This window comes from Rousettus aegyptiacus, unplaced genomic scaffold (genome assembly GCF_014176215.1).
Source record: "Rousettus aegyptiacus isolate mRouAeg1 unplaced genomic scaffold, mRouAeg1.p scaffold_m13_p_2, whole genome shotgun sequence".
Taxonomy (NCBI): Eukaryota; Metazoa; Chordata; class Mammalia; order Chiroptera; family Pteropodidae; genus Rousettus; species Rousettus aegyptiacus.
Window position 1 is genome coordinate 87,399,463 of NW_023416295.1, and position 17,904 is coordinate 87,417,366.

At 33.8% G+C, this 17,904-nt stretch overlaps 1 protein-coding gene across 3 annotated transcripts in view; it reads right to left on the reverse strand.

Annotated features, from left to right (window-relative positions):
- The window catches only part of CNTNAP5 (contactin associated protein family member 5), a 723,905-nt gene that overhangs the window by 570,392 nt on the left and 135,609 nt on the right, over positions 1-17,904 (reverse strand). For all 3 annotated transcript variants that reach the window (XM_016161356.2, XM_016161355.2, XM_016161357.2), the window contains exon 2: positions 5,669-5,773. In XM_016161356.2, the coding sequence (XP_016016842.2) occupies positions 5,669-5,773 (105 nt within the window). The remainder of the gene's footprint in view (positions 1-5,668; positions 5,774-17,904) is intronic.

The following is a 17,904-nucleotide window of genomic DNA, read 5'->3' on the forward strand; positions in this document are numbered from 1 at the left end:
AATCACATTTGACAAAGTCAGATCTCTGCTAAGGCACAATTATATAAGTTGACTTGACAACCTAAGTGAGTGGTGAGCTGACCCCCATTTTAATGTATTTTGTAGTTTAGTTTTCAAAAGTAATTAGTTCTCTTCCTTGCTTTTCATTTTTTTGCATGTGGATAAGATGAGGACTGAGGGGTATGTGGAAGTGAGAGAACAAAAACTTCGTTTGTCAAATCCCTTTCATAGATGAGAGCACTGTGAAGACTATTACAGTGGGTTTTAAGCATCTAACCCCTACTTCTTTCAATGGATTGCTCAGGCAGTGTGTGCCACAGAAGAGCCTAAGCTCACAGGGTGCATTTTCTCTCAGAAATATGATTTTGTCACTGAAAGAGTTCATTAGACTTGCTTTGCTCAGACTCTGAGAGTGCTCATCAGCACACCTTTCCTATACACTTCATTTTAACTTTTTGAAATGACCCCTACTTCTGACATGACACACTTATCAATGGTGCACACTTTCTTCCGGGGAATATAGGTCAGAGATGTGTACTCTTGAGCTCGAAGCATGCACTGGAGGTAAAACGATCCTTAATCACCTATGTTCAATGTATGCCAAAGGTTTACAGGTATTCCTTGCTTTTTGAAAGTGCGTATTACACCACTTTGCTTTTATGAAAGACCTACATTAGTACTTATTTTTGCTAATGGAAAAAATCTGAAGATTCTTGCTTTTAAATGAATGCTAATCATTTCTTTCCTTTATGCCATTTTGGCTTATGAAAGGTTTCACATAAACACTCTACTTTCTGAAAGTGGAGGAAACCTACCTATAATTCCTTGGGGATTTGGCAATTCTAAATGGTGCCAGAAAACTTGCCGGGTTTATCTTTGTGAAATAGTTGAGCAGTAATGAGCTGCAAGGATGCCATTGAGCACATTTGATTCAATCAAAAAGACTTAGTGTTGTGGAAGTCAAATGTTTTACAATTTGAATTCATCTTGGGTAGAATACCAGAAGTTCCTTAACAAGTTTTTAGAATGCTGAATGACAGAGGTAGAAAAAAAATTCATGAAATACTGTGATAAGTGAATGAACAAATGAATGAATGGAGTACATTAATAGAAAATTACCCCAAACTTAGAAATCAAAAGAGAGTACAATGTGTCTTTTCAATGTCTTTTGGGGGTAATTTTTAACAAGTTTATTTAATTATTATTTAAGTTTCTAGGAGAATGTACCTGTCATTTGGTTCTGCTACTCACTGGTTAATTGTGCATTAGATATTGTGTACATGTTACATGTTAACCTATAAATATTTGTCTAATAGAGAAGACCTAAGCCCCAGATTTTATTATCTTGTAAGACATTAACTAGGTTTGTATCTACCTAGGATTATTATTCTAATATTCATTTTTTCCCTCTCTCCGCAATGCATTTCTAAACTATGACAGAGATAACAATAGTATCTGCATGGATGGCAATTATAAAAATGAAGTTGATATTACCTTAAGAGCCTAGAACATTGAGGGCTTATCATAAGTGCTAAGTATTGTCAATCAATGGTCATTGGCACCAATGCAATGCCAACAGGAGTCCTCAGATTGGGATAAAGAAGGAAATTTCACTCAGTGCAAACAGTTCAATTGTGATACAGCATGGCTGCAGAACAACATGGTTGTGAGACAGTTCAATAGTGGTACAGTTCGATTATAATACTGAATGGCTGTGGAACAGTGTAGCTTTGAGGGGGTTCCTGGGTGAGGAGGCTCTTGAGTGAAGCCAATCACTAGCCAGACAGTTCTGCTCTGGTAAGATGTCTTTGGTGTTTCAGCTCCAGCCTAGAAAATGCAGTCTTCAATGTAAAGAGAACACGTGCTCCCTGAGCCAGTGGGGAGCAGACTTATACAGTGAGAAGTCCCTGCTCCTGATACATGATAGGTCCATTTTCATGCAAATGAGGGTTCCAAATCCTCACAATGCGATTGGTCCAAAAGCATTGTCCTTCGTCACACTACTTAGTCAATAAAGATATTTATGGGGATAATTGTTAAGTATGATTCCAGCAACTCCTTTATAAGGGCTGACTCAGACAGCAAGGATACAGTATAGGCAGGCAGTTCAGTGCAGATGTCAGGCAGTTTGGCCCTGCTGACGCAGGGTTTGTGTGAGATGCCCTTGTTTAGTAATGGCTGCTGGCTCAGATACTGGGAGCCTTTCTTGGTAGGTATCTTCTTTCTTTGGATTAATAGTGTATTATTGTTCGAATTTTTAGTTGTATGCCAATAGGCATAAGCTGATAACAGTATAAACTCTTGTGCATAAAATCCCACCATTCAGGAGGAGGAGGCAAACTTGATAACAGAGTAGTACTTATTTAGTATTTGGCTATAAACTTGCTGTTTAAAACACTATATGGAGAATTCAAATTAAAAACAAGATGTTCTTTGAAAGCTCCATGTATACCTGAGAGTCTCCTAGATTTCAAACCATGTGGAATAGTTTGCTTCCCTGAGGTATGTTTTATGTCTTTCTTCTTTGAAAATAAAAAGGAAATTTTAAAGTAAGACATGTAGAAAAGGAGTGTTCATTAGGCAGGACTAAAATTACTTCCAGGTTTTTTGAGTGAAGAGATAGGAAATAAATTGGCATTTAGAAGAAAAAATATGAATCATTATTTTATACTGATATTTTCAATGTAAATAAAATTAGTTTTATCCTTAACTTTCTAAATTTTATATTTAGAAAATATATGACAAATATATTCTTAATAACATTTACATAACTTGTTTTATTATAATATATATTATATATGGATATATTCTGTGTATGTTTTACATATGTATGTATATGTACAGGTACATATTATTATACACATATTATATATATATGCATATTTACTTGTGTGTATTTATATTCTATTAACTTATGGAAATATGTATATATATCCACCTCTATGTCACTTTCATATATACTCTGACTTTATATATCCAACCACATGTATATAGTTGACTTTCTCTACATAGCCTACTATATGTGTATGTATATATACACATGTCCATCATATATATTGTATATATATAATATCAATATTATTAACTACCAATTTTTCTATTAATTAATTAATGTGGTCATTTGCATTATATATATATAACAACCTTATAAATAGGTTGCATGGTTACTTTACCAACTATGTGCCAGGGTTTTAAAACAGTGCCTAGCATGTAGTAAATGCTCAAAAAATATTAATAAAATATTAATAAAAGGATTTATTTTTCACTAATTCATTCAATCTAGTAGTTGGTAACTCTTGTTGCATTTTAGAATCATTTGCAAAGCTTGTATTTATTTACTTTATCAACATCTACGCTTGGTTTCTATTCCAGACAATTCAGAAGAGCTGGAAGATAAGTTCAGGTACTACTACTTGTAAATCTCTCCAGATGATTCAAATGTATAGTGCTTGGATGAGAATCAGTCATCTGATACCTCCTTCACCTTGTGTTTAATTCCCACTGAGCACCATGGCTGGGTCCATTGTTATAAGAGAGGCTGTCAATCCTGGGAGCTGTGCTAGAGAATGAGGTCTAGGCCAATGCATTCCATTACAATGACTGTGTCTCCTGAATGGCCTTTCTGATTTAGATTCCGGGAAAAGGAAGAGCAGTCAAACTCCTCTCTGGATACACTCATGCAGGCCTTAGGCTGGCCAGATTCCCCTGTAAGCAGGACAATTATAGTAAATTGGAGCAGAGACATCTGTACCCTGTCAATATCTGTCCACTATGGGAGGAGCTGGCCTGTGATCAGACTCACAGCTTCCTCAGAAACTGCCAAGGAGTTATAAGGCAGCAATGACTTTCTGACACTCCACAATTTCGTGGGATGAGACAAACTCTGGCTATAGATGCCCTCTTGGAGACAATATTAAAATATGCCAACCTGTATTTTTTCCTGAAATGACAAGAGGACCTCTCTGCTCCAGAGGAATTTTTTACCATTCAGTGAGAAAGATCTTTTGAACATGACGAAGTCTGGTCTCTGTCTGCCCATAATGCTGCAAGGCAGGCAATATTAGTCTACTTCACAGATAAAGAACTGAGTCTGGGGGCAGGTGGCTTTGGCGACACTCACAGAGCTTGTAAGTAAATGCAATAGCCAGTATTTGAACTCTAGTTGATAGTTTCCAAGTCTTTTACTTTATTTAACCTGTGTTAATGAACTAATTTGCTGATGTGATTGTTAGGGGAAAACTTTTGATTCAGATGACTTAGTTTTAAATCCAAGCATTTCCCTTCTTAACTCTTAGGCAAGTTTTAAAACTTCTCTGAGCCTCAGGTACCCTATATGAAGGTAAAAGGTAATAACATTTACTTTATTGTATTTTCGTGAAGACAAAATACCTTAACATAGGTGAATTGCTTTATAAAAATTTTGGCACAGTGTATTCTGCTAAGGGCAGTATTAATACAAAATGGTTGTTTATATTTTTCTGTTGGGTCTTTGATTTTCTATTCTTTTCCCTTTAGAATAATATTTTTAAGCTTCTTGCTCAACAAAGCATAGAACTAACTAACTTTTAAATTACTGAATTACTGATCCCATTATAATAGAAAATCTGTAAAATGTAGTATGAAACAAAAAATATAAAAATGAAAATTGCAAATCAGGTTCTGATGAACAAATTCAAAACTATAAATTAAAATATTAACAAATTGGATCATATCATACATTATAAAAACAATATCAATAACACAACAATTAGAATTTATTCCAGAATGCAAAGATAGTTCAACATTGGAAGACTTACTAATGTGATTGCTCTACATAGCACTAGGAAAACATAACTAAGTAATTAGCATAAACTCTAATAGATCAGTGTATCTATTGAAATTATATACAAAATTATTTTTAACTTTAAAAGGAGTTTATAATACTCATTAGATATACAAATATACAAATATAAGATATTTAAATAGTCTTCAAAAGTTAAAAATCAACTGTACAACTATATCTATATATGTATGCGTGTATATATATATATACATATGTATATAGATATGTATATGTCAACATTTGAATCTGATTTAACATATACCGACTTCAATATCCAATATCATATTTGTTAAAGGCATTTCACATAAGAGATTAGCTAGCGAGTGCCTGCTATTATTTCTATCACACACTGTAAAGATACACACCCAACATTTAACTATGGCTATCTTCATATTTCTAGCTGGTAGGATTACATTTTATTCATATTTTCTTACTTCAACTTAATAGTATTTTACATTTTTAAAAATCAGCACATTTAAATTTCATTAAAACAAAGTTGTAAAGGAAAACTTGGTAGATTTCATTCATAAATGCTATAAAAATATATTTTAGTAGCTATTTATATTACAAACATGAAACATTAAAAATAAAGCAAATTAAAAAAATGTATTTTCTCAAAGTGCTCTCATGATTATCAAGGAGGAAAAATGTGAGTTGGGGAAACAAGAATCAGCATAATTTCAATATCCATTTTATGCTGGAAAACAATTTTTTCATTCTGTCCTGACTCCCTCATTCTATCCTAATTCTAAACAGTGATCTTGGGCTTGATATCAGCATTTCTTCCATTTACCTCTTGTATGCTTACTCAGCACTTTGCTTTAGAGATTTAGTCACCCTACTCACCAACTCTTCTGTTGAGCTGAGCTGGGCTATGAGTACCAGTGAGGTCTGAGGAACTGGAAAAAGCCATTGGAGAGAGCAGGGATGCTAATGGGTCATCACAGTTGTCTGAAATGATCAAAGAGAAAGAGAGCAAATTCTCTTAGTGAAAGATAGTCCATAAAGAAAGGAATCATGGCAACATATACCACCATTTATTAACTTGTCCTCTGAACAAGGCTAGCATGACTTGTTTCTATGTGCTATTTCACAAACCTGAAAAACAGATATAACTTACCTTCACAGTTAAATAAAGTTCAGAGATGTTAAGTTTATTTTGTTCAAGGTCACATACTAAAAAGATCTGTGGCCAGAATTCTCACCCAGGTTTATCTAATTCAAAAACCCAAATACCCTTGAGCAAAGCTTCAAGTTACAGCTATTGAGCTTATTCTATAAGACAGAAGGCCATTAAAGGGGAAAACATTGTTTAACTGCTCTCCTATATTCAGTCCCTAAGGACTCTTGTAATAATTGTTATCTAGAGGGATAGAATAATTTAGAATATCTCATTCCCATTTGTGTAAAAATCTTTGAAAATAAATTTCTAATTTTAATAATTTATTTATGATCCACACAGTAATAGAAAATCATTTTTGATCTTGTCCGACCTTGAATCTGATATTTACTTCAGTAGTTACCCTTCCAGCCTTCCCTAAATGTGCTAAGTGTGTTTTATAAGTCATCTTTGATGTTTCCAAAATGCAGAACAGGGTGAGACCAGGGGCGGAGAAGTGGTCTTGATAGCATAGATATGTTCTCCATGATTGACAGTGACACCTGACCATTCAATCTCGTAGAGGATGCTGCTCTTTGCATAGTACATTGGTCATCTAAAAGTTTTTTTTTTTAATATTTCATTTATTTGTTTGCATCCTCTCATAGGTGGTGTGCTCTTTGTAGGACCTCAGAAAAGAATCTGATACATAAATAGGCTTTCCATAAAATCTTGTTGAAAGGATGGGATGGTGAAGGAAAAAAGGAAGGAAGAAAAGAAGGAAGGAATTCATGTAATAGTACTAACACTCTTTTCCCATTATTCCATTTTCTTTAAAGTTGATTTTGTAGGACATTCAAAATGACTTCATGGAACCTAGACATAATTCCGACAAAACAAATTTGAAATTTAAAATTTGAAATGTGTTATTCAGTTTGAAGGTAAACTTCAAGGTACTAAAAATTCTCATGAAAGTTGATTTGACATATTTTTTAAAGAAAATATACATATGATTATGGGACTGTTTATCCAACAAATTCTTTGGGAGTGGTATTTCATTTAATTATAGGAAAATAAATGAGAAACATAAGGATTAAATTTTTGTTTGTTAAATGTGTTAAAAAATTAACTGGCACAGCATATTTTGAGTTTTCCCTCAAACACAAATGTTTAAAAAATGTTTTGAGATATTTGACAAACACGTTACAGAGCCAGATCCTCACTGAAGAGAAATAACATAAAAACTACAGCAAGGCCACCTTAGCAGATATGGCCATTTCATGAACAGAAAGCAGAGCTTAGGGTTACTTTTCTCTTGGCATAAGATGCAGGTGAGGGAAGGTGCATACATAACTCCAACACACTTGTTTGAAAACATAAATCTGCTACCCTATTTATTGGAAAATAATTTAAACATTAATGCAAATTTTGTATTTACTTATCCCTGTGTTATCATCAGGAAACATCAGATGAATGTAGAAAATTGAAACTAATTGAAATAAGCCACAGGAGTGTTCCATACATGTGTGCACATACACCATATAATATCCCAGTTAGTTCACAACTATGTGATGGGCCCCACCTGTGCACATCTAAATGTATTCTCCAATTTCAAACAACATTGCCTCCATCACTTCCCAAAACTCGCAACCCTTCTGGCATCCACTTCTACAAGCAAACTGAAAATCTTTTGAAGGTAAAATATATTTATTATAATATCTATGAATTTATTAAGCATAGAACATGTGTAAAACTGTGCTATCATCTTTATTAGGTTCTTATGGTCTTTTTATGTGTCACTGATGACATTTTTAGTGCTATGCCCCTTACTCTATTTTCCCCTGAGTAGAAATAGAAGTGACTTAATCATATCAATTTAATTCAGTCCGCTAAATATTTATATGATCTTATTTTCATCTTGGATAGGAATTAGGGATATATTTGAACAAAAGTATGTGGCATAACTCAAGGAGTTCACAGACCATTGAAAAATATAAAGACATAAACAAATAAATAAATTGATGAAAAATTTTAGGAAAATTACAAGGTCACTTTGAAGCTGGTGAAATGGGTATTGAACAGTCCCATCTAGGCAAGTGATCTTTTCCATCTCCTCCAGCCCTCTGTGGTCCTTCACAAGGTACTGCCTCAGGAAAAAGTAAGTTTCCAAAGCCCACTGGCTTTGTAATACCAGCTGCCATTTTTCCTACTGCACATTTCCTCTTCTGAAATGTGCTTTTCGATGTCTAAGTTTGTGGGATAAATGTTTTTACTTTGGAAATTAGCAAATATATTAAAACAATCTATGCTAATGAAAGAATTCAGAGGAGATTCTTCAGGATTCCACTCTCATGGACTCTGTACATTGTAACAGTGCCCGTTAGAGAGCATGTCTGAAATTTCTCTCCCCAATCCCTAAAAGTGATGAGTGGGAAGATTTCAAATCAGAAAGAAGGAAAGATCTCCCCCTTCCCAGAAAACAGGTAGTTCCATCTGTCATCTACATGAACAAACTTGACAATATCTCCAAAACTGAGAATAGACCAGTCCTGTAATCAAATTACCTTTAGTCATTAGGAATTAATAAAATGTTATAATGATTCTAAATCTAAAAGTGTGCATTATTTTTAGACATCTGTCATATTCTTAAAGCCGAGGAGAAATGATCTAGCATAAATCAAAACAATTAGTTTTTGTTTTTGTTTTTGTTTTGTTTTGTTTTGTTTTTAATTCATGATTTGGGACATCCTGATGTAGTAGAAAATCACAGGAGGGCCAGAGTAAGGATATTCCTATTCTGGACTGGTTCCTTCTCTTCTTGCCTAGGTGACTTCAGAAAATGCATTCAAATGCACTAAACATTATCTCCATTGCCATCTCTCAGAGAGAGTTATCTCTGCCATATGCACCCATAGAATCATTATAAAAATAGAATGAGAATAGATGGAAAAAGTTCTCCTTTAAGGGAGAAAGCACAGAATGAGAACAGGAAGCAGTACATGAGTTGTCTATAACATCTGCTGCAATCAAAAACAACCGTTTCAACAATTTTATCCTGGGATTTTGTTTCTATGTCATAAAACCTGACCAAGAATTGGTGTCATCGATAGCTGTTTTGTACTGAAGGTTTATAGTCAAACAAATGAGAAGGAGAATGTGAAGTGGAGGGGAAACAAAAAGTGAATACAGACACACAGGGAGTGAGGACAACATTACATGGTTTGGTCCTCTCCATCTGTGGATTGGCAGCCTTGTAGAGCGTTGGCCGGACCACAAAGAACACAAGTCTGGGAAGAAAAGAAACAAAGCACCATCTGCTCCACCTGCAGGCTTTAAATAATCAATCCCATGTTGTCATCAAATTTTAGGCTCCACTCACTTCTCAGCCTTCTGATAGTGTGTCTGCATGATGCCAAATTGTGAGTCAATTCCTCCAAAAGCGTGTGTGAATGTTTATCGGTATTTATATGTGGGAAGAGGAAAGGGTGAAGAAATTTGGGTAGGGAAAGAGATGTTTAAAATTTAGGAACAAAATCCCGAGGGATTAAATGTCTGGCTTCCAATAAGACTGATAACCTGAGACAAACCATAATAATTTTTCCAGGGATCATTTTTCCAGAAATGAACCACTCTTAATAAATGAATGGTGCATTGACATAGTAGGATATTCTCAAAATATGCTCTTAAAAGTCTATTCATTGTTTTTTTTTTTCTAAAAATATGTGTTATAAAAACAAGATAAAATTAAAAGGCTATTTTAAAAAAAGTCTAACCTTATTCACATGTGATTTATTATTCTCTGTTATTCTTCAACAAATAACTTGTCATTTTTACGGTTTTCCTTTATCATATAAAGACCACCTTTTATATAAAATCATATAAAATCCACACCTTTGGGTGTGATGAAGGCACCTTGGGTTTTTCCATACAGCAGCTGTTGAACAACCCCAGTCCTATTTGGAAATGACTTACTCGTACATTCATATACTAAAAGGATATCAATAGAGGGTCACTAGAGTTAGTGTGGTGATCACATTGTAAGGTATACAAATGTTGAATTACTATGTTGTATACCTGAAACAAATATAATATTGTATGCCAACTGTATATTAATAAATAATAATTTTAAAAATACTAGAAGGAACCTCTGAAATTGTGGAATTCAAGCTCTTCACCTTACAAATGAGAGTCTCAGGGTGTAGAGAGATGACAGAAATGCTCAGGATTATTCAGTTGATTTGTGGAACAACCTGGACTAAAATTCAGGTTTTCTCACTCCTAGGTGGTGACCACTAGGTCAGAGTTACCACCTGTAAACAAGTCTGGTAAACATTAATTATATTTTTCTTCTCATTTGTTTTAATGTTTTGACTATTTTTCTCTGCAAAAGGAAGAATATAGTTTTGTTTTATGGGCAAATTAAAAACATTGAAGAAAAGTCTTCAATGTTTAAGTTTCCCCTCTATTTCTCTTGCCTTCTTTATCTCTTCTTTCAACTCTCTGACCCAACAAAACAAAGAAACAAACAAGCAAACAAACAACAAAGGAAAAAAGAAAAAAGAGAAAAAAGAAAATAAATTATTTTTCTATTAGCATTTTTATAAATATTAAAATCAAATATCTTATTTGATATTTTCAGTCTGAAGAAGTGGCAATAATTTGTTCTACAGTGTAGATGCACAGTTAAATACTATAGGTCTTTTTACATTAATTCTCACAAAAGAGAATTCTGAGTTAATATGATCTTTACACAGCTTTTAGACTCCTTAAGATGATTATATTTTAAGTAACATTTTTTACTGCCAACATATATTTTTATTCATTATTATTAAAATACCAACATATAGAGTTACATATGTCCCTGAAGTTAAATTGCAAGCATCATCTTGATTACCACAGTAAATTGTCTGTATATGGGGATTTGGAGCTTAAAAGACTCACTTATATTTATAGGTGAGATAAAAATTCCTCTTAGCATTGCACACTTAATGGTCTACTTTTTAAAAAAGACTAAAAGCATGCATTTTGTGTAGTGCCTACAATGGTGCTTAGAAATGATGACTCATGTTTTTAGCTTACTTTATATTTTCCTTTGCTACTTATAATTTCACTTAGCAAACAATGAAAATACTTTAATATGACTCTTGAATGTCCCTGTTTTCTACCATGAGACCCTAAAAGATAAATTACACCCTGATCAGCAGACCAAAAAATATGGCTCTCCAAATGAATTGTGAAGAGTGTCAAAACTTCTCTCTCTTGACATCATCTCCAACTTAACTCAAAACTATCTTTTTAAACAGGGTTGTGCTCTTTGCCATGGGAATATGGAATTAAAGTCAAAGACATAGAGCCTGAGCTCAAGTAGCCAAGCATCTACTAGGTTGAAGATCATCCATATATTTTTTTAAGCACCTTATGTTTATGCACAATTATACACAGAAAACCTTTGGCTTGGGATCAAGGAGTAATGGCTCTCTCCACCTTAACTATGAATATGTTCTCATTTTATCTTTCTATATTTTAGATCCTTCAGCTGAAAATGTCAGGGGTTATTGTTCCTTTGTCCAACCAACAAACTTTAACTGATATATTCTAGGCGTCATGGTTTCTGTCAGCCTTTAAAAATAGTAAAAGTAATTTTGGCAATTTCTCAAACATGGCAGTGATGAACATACTAGTGCACTGAAATTTTAATTGGGGATGGAAAGATTGTGGGTCCAGCAGGCTGCAACAGCACCCAGAAGTGGGGCTCATCCTTTCTAAAGATTAACAAGAAGACTCTAGGATTCTTTCCAGGCCTTTTTAAACAATCCTATTAAGATTTCAGGGGATTTTAGATGTAGAGGCACTGAATTTCACTTACAAGTGTCTTGCTAGAACTACATCATATTAAACCCGATAAGCACAATGGCAAGGCAACCCAAACTCAATATGCGCAATTACAGGCAGAGTGGTGAAGCTCTCTCTTTAGATCATCAGTAGGCACTGCAGCACAACAAGGGAAGACCATCATCTGTATTATGTGGATGAGAAACCTACTAGTTTCTTTGTCCATTTCGTACTCTAATTAGTGTCTAAACTGGGCTTTAAACCAAAGTCACTGTGACTCTTTGTACATTATCTGTCTGAAAATTTGCTTCCAATCCCTAAAATGATGGCAGGAATGCATCACAAACAGACAAGGGCTAGACTTCTACATGACTGTCTGTGAGTTTAGCTCTTTCTTTCTTGGATGTTCAAGAACATCTGTACATGGGTATCCCACAATTAACTCAAAATCAATGGCTCCAAAATATGCTTTCCTAAATTGCTTTTCTTTTCTCTCAGATTACTCCTTTTTACACATACTGACACCAGTGATTTTTTTTTTTTATTCTCAGGTTAGAAATATTACATTCGCACTTAATTATATTTTATTTATTTTTTCTTTTCTATTTTTAAATCTAATTTATCAATGACAATCTACTTTAACAAATGTTTCTTAAGCTTCTGTCATGTGTGAAGCACACAATGTACTAATCATGTTGGGAATATAAAGCATCATGTTCACTAAGAATTATTTTTAGCATTGTTTTTAGTATCTGAGACTATATATATGTTCAATAAATCTCTATTTTGAGTGAAAGGGATAAGATCTCTCAGACTTACACTCACTTTTTTTCTCTCCCTTGCCCATTATTTGATCCTAATTCAAGTTTTTCAAATATCATATTATGATTTTTCAATAGCCGTTTCAGTTTATGATTGGATTTATTTTTATTAAATCATCTTTTCTAAAACCTGATCTTCAATATGTTTCTTTTACCAATACTTACTAGTGATGTTAGCCTCAAATTGGCCCCCAGAGGTGGCATTATATAGATAAAAGAATAAAGAGGGAATTATTGGCATATGACAGGTCCAATTTGAGCATAAGGCCAGGGGATCATTGATAACAGGCTAGTCAGTCAGAAAGTGAGTTCCAACAAGAAGAGGTTGGAAGTAAGGGGCCTGATATTGGGATCAACTTCAATCAGATACCCAAAAGCATCACTCTGACAGTATCTGAACTCAAATATGTTAAAGCTAAAACTATTAAACAGTCAGCATTATGAATTGTACTTCACAACTCAACTGGATTATCTAGAAGACATAAACTTTTTCATGGTAGAAAAGGTATAATTTATATATTTTAATAAAGAGAGAGGTATTTCTATAATATGAGAAGCTTGAAATGGTGGTTAGGTTACTTTGGAAGATTTTAGAAGAGATTGATAACAAAAGAAAAGCAAATCTTTCAAATATTAAAATTTTATTCATTTAAAAAATTTCACTAAATTCAACAGTGCTCTTATACACCTTCCCATCCCTACCTATCAACATCAGTACAACATAAACTACCAAATTAGTTTCAGAATTTATTGGGTTTTTAAGCATATATATATATATATATATATATATATATATATATATATATAAGGTTTTGGGGGGGGTAAGCAGATAAATAGATATATATAGATATATATATAATATAATATATAGATATAGATATATATAATAAATATATATATATTTTTTCTAATTCAGTGGAGCTAAACTTCTAATAGCTAATCATGATCCTGCATTGAGTGGTGCTAAATTACACTGAAAATCTTGGTTACTCAAAAACCATGATCTTAAAATGCAGCTCAATCAATTCATACATACTCATAAAATCCTCTTCACCTTTAACAGATCTAGGCATAGAGTTCCTAAACAAAACACTAAACACTGTGTGTCATCAATTTGCTCATTAAAATTTAGGAAAAATATCTGATTAAAAAGATAGCCATGAGTTGGAGACTGGGCAGCTGGCTGATAGTATAACCTGATGAGGTCAATGTCAACCATTTATGAGTTGATGGGATAAATATGTACTGATAATTTGAACAAATACTGATCTTTATTGACCTTTTAGATGAGAAAATAATGACAATCCAGAGACAGAAGTATCAGTCTTTCAAATTCTGATCTGGCTCTGTGTGTGTGTGTGTGTGTGTGTGTGTGTGTGTGTGTGTGTGTGTGTTTCTGAACCTGTCAGATACTGTAGTATATTTAGAAAGAAACCAGATATTGTGCTCTAGCCTAGATTTTGACTTTTCAACTTACTAATTATATATCCTTGAAAAGTGATTTAATATGTCTTCTCCATGTATAATAGGGATAGTTACTTTATGTTCTTATTATGAGAATAAATATGGACAATTCATTTAAAACATTTAACCCAGTGATTGGCACATAACTGAATGCTCCATAATTTTCTTCATTTTTATTATTATTTCTTCCTTAGATTCAAGATCATCATCTGCAGTTCCAGTCATTGCCTTTGAAAAATGACATTCCTTATATCCTCTACTATATCTTTTAAACTTTGCCCATCATATCTTTTTAACACTATTTCTTTATCAGCTTATCAGGATTCATAGGATAATATTGTACTGAGAGCTATTCTATTTATGTGTTATTTAATTTTCAAGACCAAATACAGTACACTTTCTAAGTCTTATCACATTTTTTCTTGTATTCAATAAACAGTTCTTAACAACAATGATCCAAGAATCATGCTATCCGGTCCATAGATGGATGAATCTTAAGAGGAATAGAAATTTTTATATAACATTACAAGAAATGAGGCTGTAGAAAATGTTTGGATTTCTCTCTAGTGCTTAGATTTGTTTTATTCAAGAAATTCTGACATATTAAAATAAGCCCTGCAATGTTTGTATTTTTAGATTATAAGCTTAAAAAATTGAGAAATTTTGCTTTGGGTGAGAGAGTCACACCAAATAAATTTTGCTCTGATTTCAATGTAGAGAAGGGAGTGTGCATGTGTGTGCATAAATGTCTGGGGTAAGGATGGGTATAGCGTAGTTAGGATAAAAGTTGGTAACACAAGGACTTTAGAAGTAGTAAAGAAGAAAGAGTAAAGGCCTGAACTAAAACAATGGCAATCGTAATGGAGAGAAGGTAAGTACTTTTAGTTATATTGTATAAGAATCATCATTGCCTGGTGAATTGAAAAGGAGGTAAGAATGGAGAATAACTTCAAGATTTTTGGTTTTAATGACTCTATATTTTATTATCCTAGGGACCTGAGTTCACAAATAATTTTATAAAACTGACAAATTTAAATCAGGCAAAACAAGGGTGATGAATGACCCCCCCCCCCATGAAAGTGCTTTCTAAATTATAGATATTGCTCCTCATCTTTCTTTTAGATGAGTGATATCATGATAGTAAAGCTATTAAATGTCATGATGTATACCTATTAGATAGCAAATCATAAGATGTTGCAAAGTAATACATTCTTAATTGCTCAAAGAGAGGTGAGAAATTTGTACTATATTCAGGAAAAAAAAGAAACATCACGTGGACCTGAGGTAGTTAGTTCCCCATGCCTTCAGAATAAAATTCTAGTTCCTTGCTTTTATATATATATCTTCACAGTAGTGGTTATTTTACCTTTTAACACTCCCTATTTTTCCACATGTGCTCAGACTGAAAATTTATTGTCAGCCTTCAGAACATTCTGTGTCACCTCTCTGTGCCTGTCCATATTTGACTTCATCGTGAATGCTCTCCACATCACTTTCTTCTTGCCCACACATCATCTTCCATTCACTGCACAGGATGCAGATGCTTCAGGAGCATGTCTTATCTCTCCAGGTAGTGAGAACCACTTATTCCTTTGAGAGTCTTTTATGTTTTATACTCTAGGAGGACCCAGTGACTTGATGGGCTTTAGTTTTGGTAATGTAATTGCATATTGGACCTCAAGCTCTTTGAGAACATTTCTAGAGTTTACTTCTTATTGCCTCTCACAGTGAGGATCACAGATCAATTGCTCAATAATTATCTAAGTAGAACTTTAGAAAAATGGAGAATAGTCAATTGGGATTAAAAATATGAGAGGAACTGGGCTGCTTTCTAAAACGGGAAATGCCTAGTCAGCAGTAAAGACATTAGTTTGTCCAAGTTGCAAAGAGGAATGAAATCAAGACTGTTAGCATGTGAAGAGAATTTTGATGAGATAATTACTATATTGTATGTGTGTGATACCCAAATACCATTTTCATTGATCTTTAGAAAAACTATCTCAAGTAGGTGACTGCATTCTGAGATGATGAGGAACACAGTTACTAATGTCACACAGGTATGACCTGGGGAGACAAAGGCAGCTGTCTTCAAAGCACTTGTGTTAGCCTCAAATACCCTCTCACTCTACAGGTAAAGAAATCAAGACTCTGAGTGCTTTGGAGATAAACCTGAAATTATGGAGGGCAGCATGACTGTATAAGACCAACAGGTACATGAAAGTGTGAAGTGAAATGAAAAGGTTACAGCTATGATGCCATCACTCTACTTGTACACTCAGTTGTTCTATTGACTGACTTGACAAATTTGGGTAAATCTATTTCTTTTTCTGTGCTGCAATTTCCCTCCCTGGAAAATGAAGATGATGATGCCTATTCACTACAGGGGACTATGAAAAATGAAGATTATTACGAACCACCAACAGAGAGAATGATATTTGGTACACAAAAAGTACATAATTAATGGAATCTACAACATTACAATTATAATTATCCAATAGGCCTCTGTAAAAATTTTTGAGTAAGGAAATGTTTAGAGAGTGCGTATATTTGAATACTAAAATTGTGAAGTGAAAACACTTTCAGCTCCCTTAATTTTTAATGATCCCTTAATAATCAGCCTCCGTAATTTTTCATTAGGCCTCTCTGGGTCTGGCTTTCCATGCTTTAGGATAGGAACTAGGCAGGGGTGGTTGATAAAATGGCATGAGTGGTCAACTAACCAGCTGGATCCCTTTAACTGATGGTGGATGGCTCTGCCTTATGTATTTATTTTCTTCTAAAAAGACTTTGCTCATTGAAAGGCAGGGGACCAGCCAGAGTTCAGGGCCAAATGCCAAATCTTCTGTTTTGACACTCTTTTTGTATGCTACTACTCATATAAAATTTATCAAAGAAAAGGCATGAGAAAGAAGACCTTAACTTACTAAATGCATATAAATACTAATTATTCCGAGATTCATAGATTATCAGACTTCAATTTTGAAAATGCTACCCTTTATATAAATCAATAAAAAAAATTAATATAACTTACTAGATCGAACTATGGTGTGTTATTTGTTAAAATTCTATACTCAAGACAATGTTTGCTCATCAGAAGATGGAGGAAAGGCTAGGTTCCAACAGACAATCCATTCTACCAATTGTTTGTATGGCCCAGAGAGCTCCCCTATCTGACATCAGATATGATTCTGGAGGACTCTATGAAATAATCTAGCAGGCTCTCAAATATAATGATTTTTTTCAGACATTTCAGGCCTCTAGATAATGATTTTTTGGGGTCGGGCTAAAAATAAAAGCTTGTTCCAGGAAAAATGCTTCAGCATGTTCTACTTTCCCGGGTAAAATGCTCTTCTTGCTCATCCTGAATTACATTTGTGATTCTTAAGCAAACGTTGGCTGTAGCTATGCAGACATAAAATGTTATAAATGTTATATGGACATGTCCAGGTATTTGATGCTGTAACTTAAAAGCATCAATAAAATTTGAGTTTTGTTCAAAGTTTGCAAATCTATCATGGTCAGATGAGTTTAATTTCCATTTTTTCCCACCTCGACCCTTCAAATTATGCATGAACAGATTAAACATAGCAGAAAGTACACTGTATTATATTCACTAAATGTCCTCCATTTTGGAGGAAATCTTTAGCAATCAAATAACATGAGGAAAGACACACTGGAAAGTAATTATTATGCTAGAAAATTTTCATTTCATTGCTGAATACAGAAAGTGATATATTTCAAAACTGTGAGCAAAGATTAATGGAGATGAAGGGAGTGGTAAGTGTCCATGAACCAAAACATTTAAATTTAATATCATTGCAAAACATGAGAAGTCATCATTTCAAGTCTCAATAACCTCAAACTAA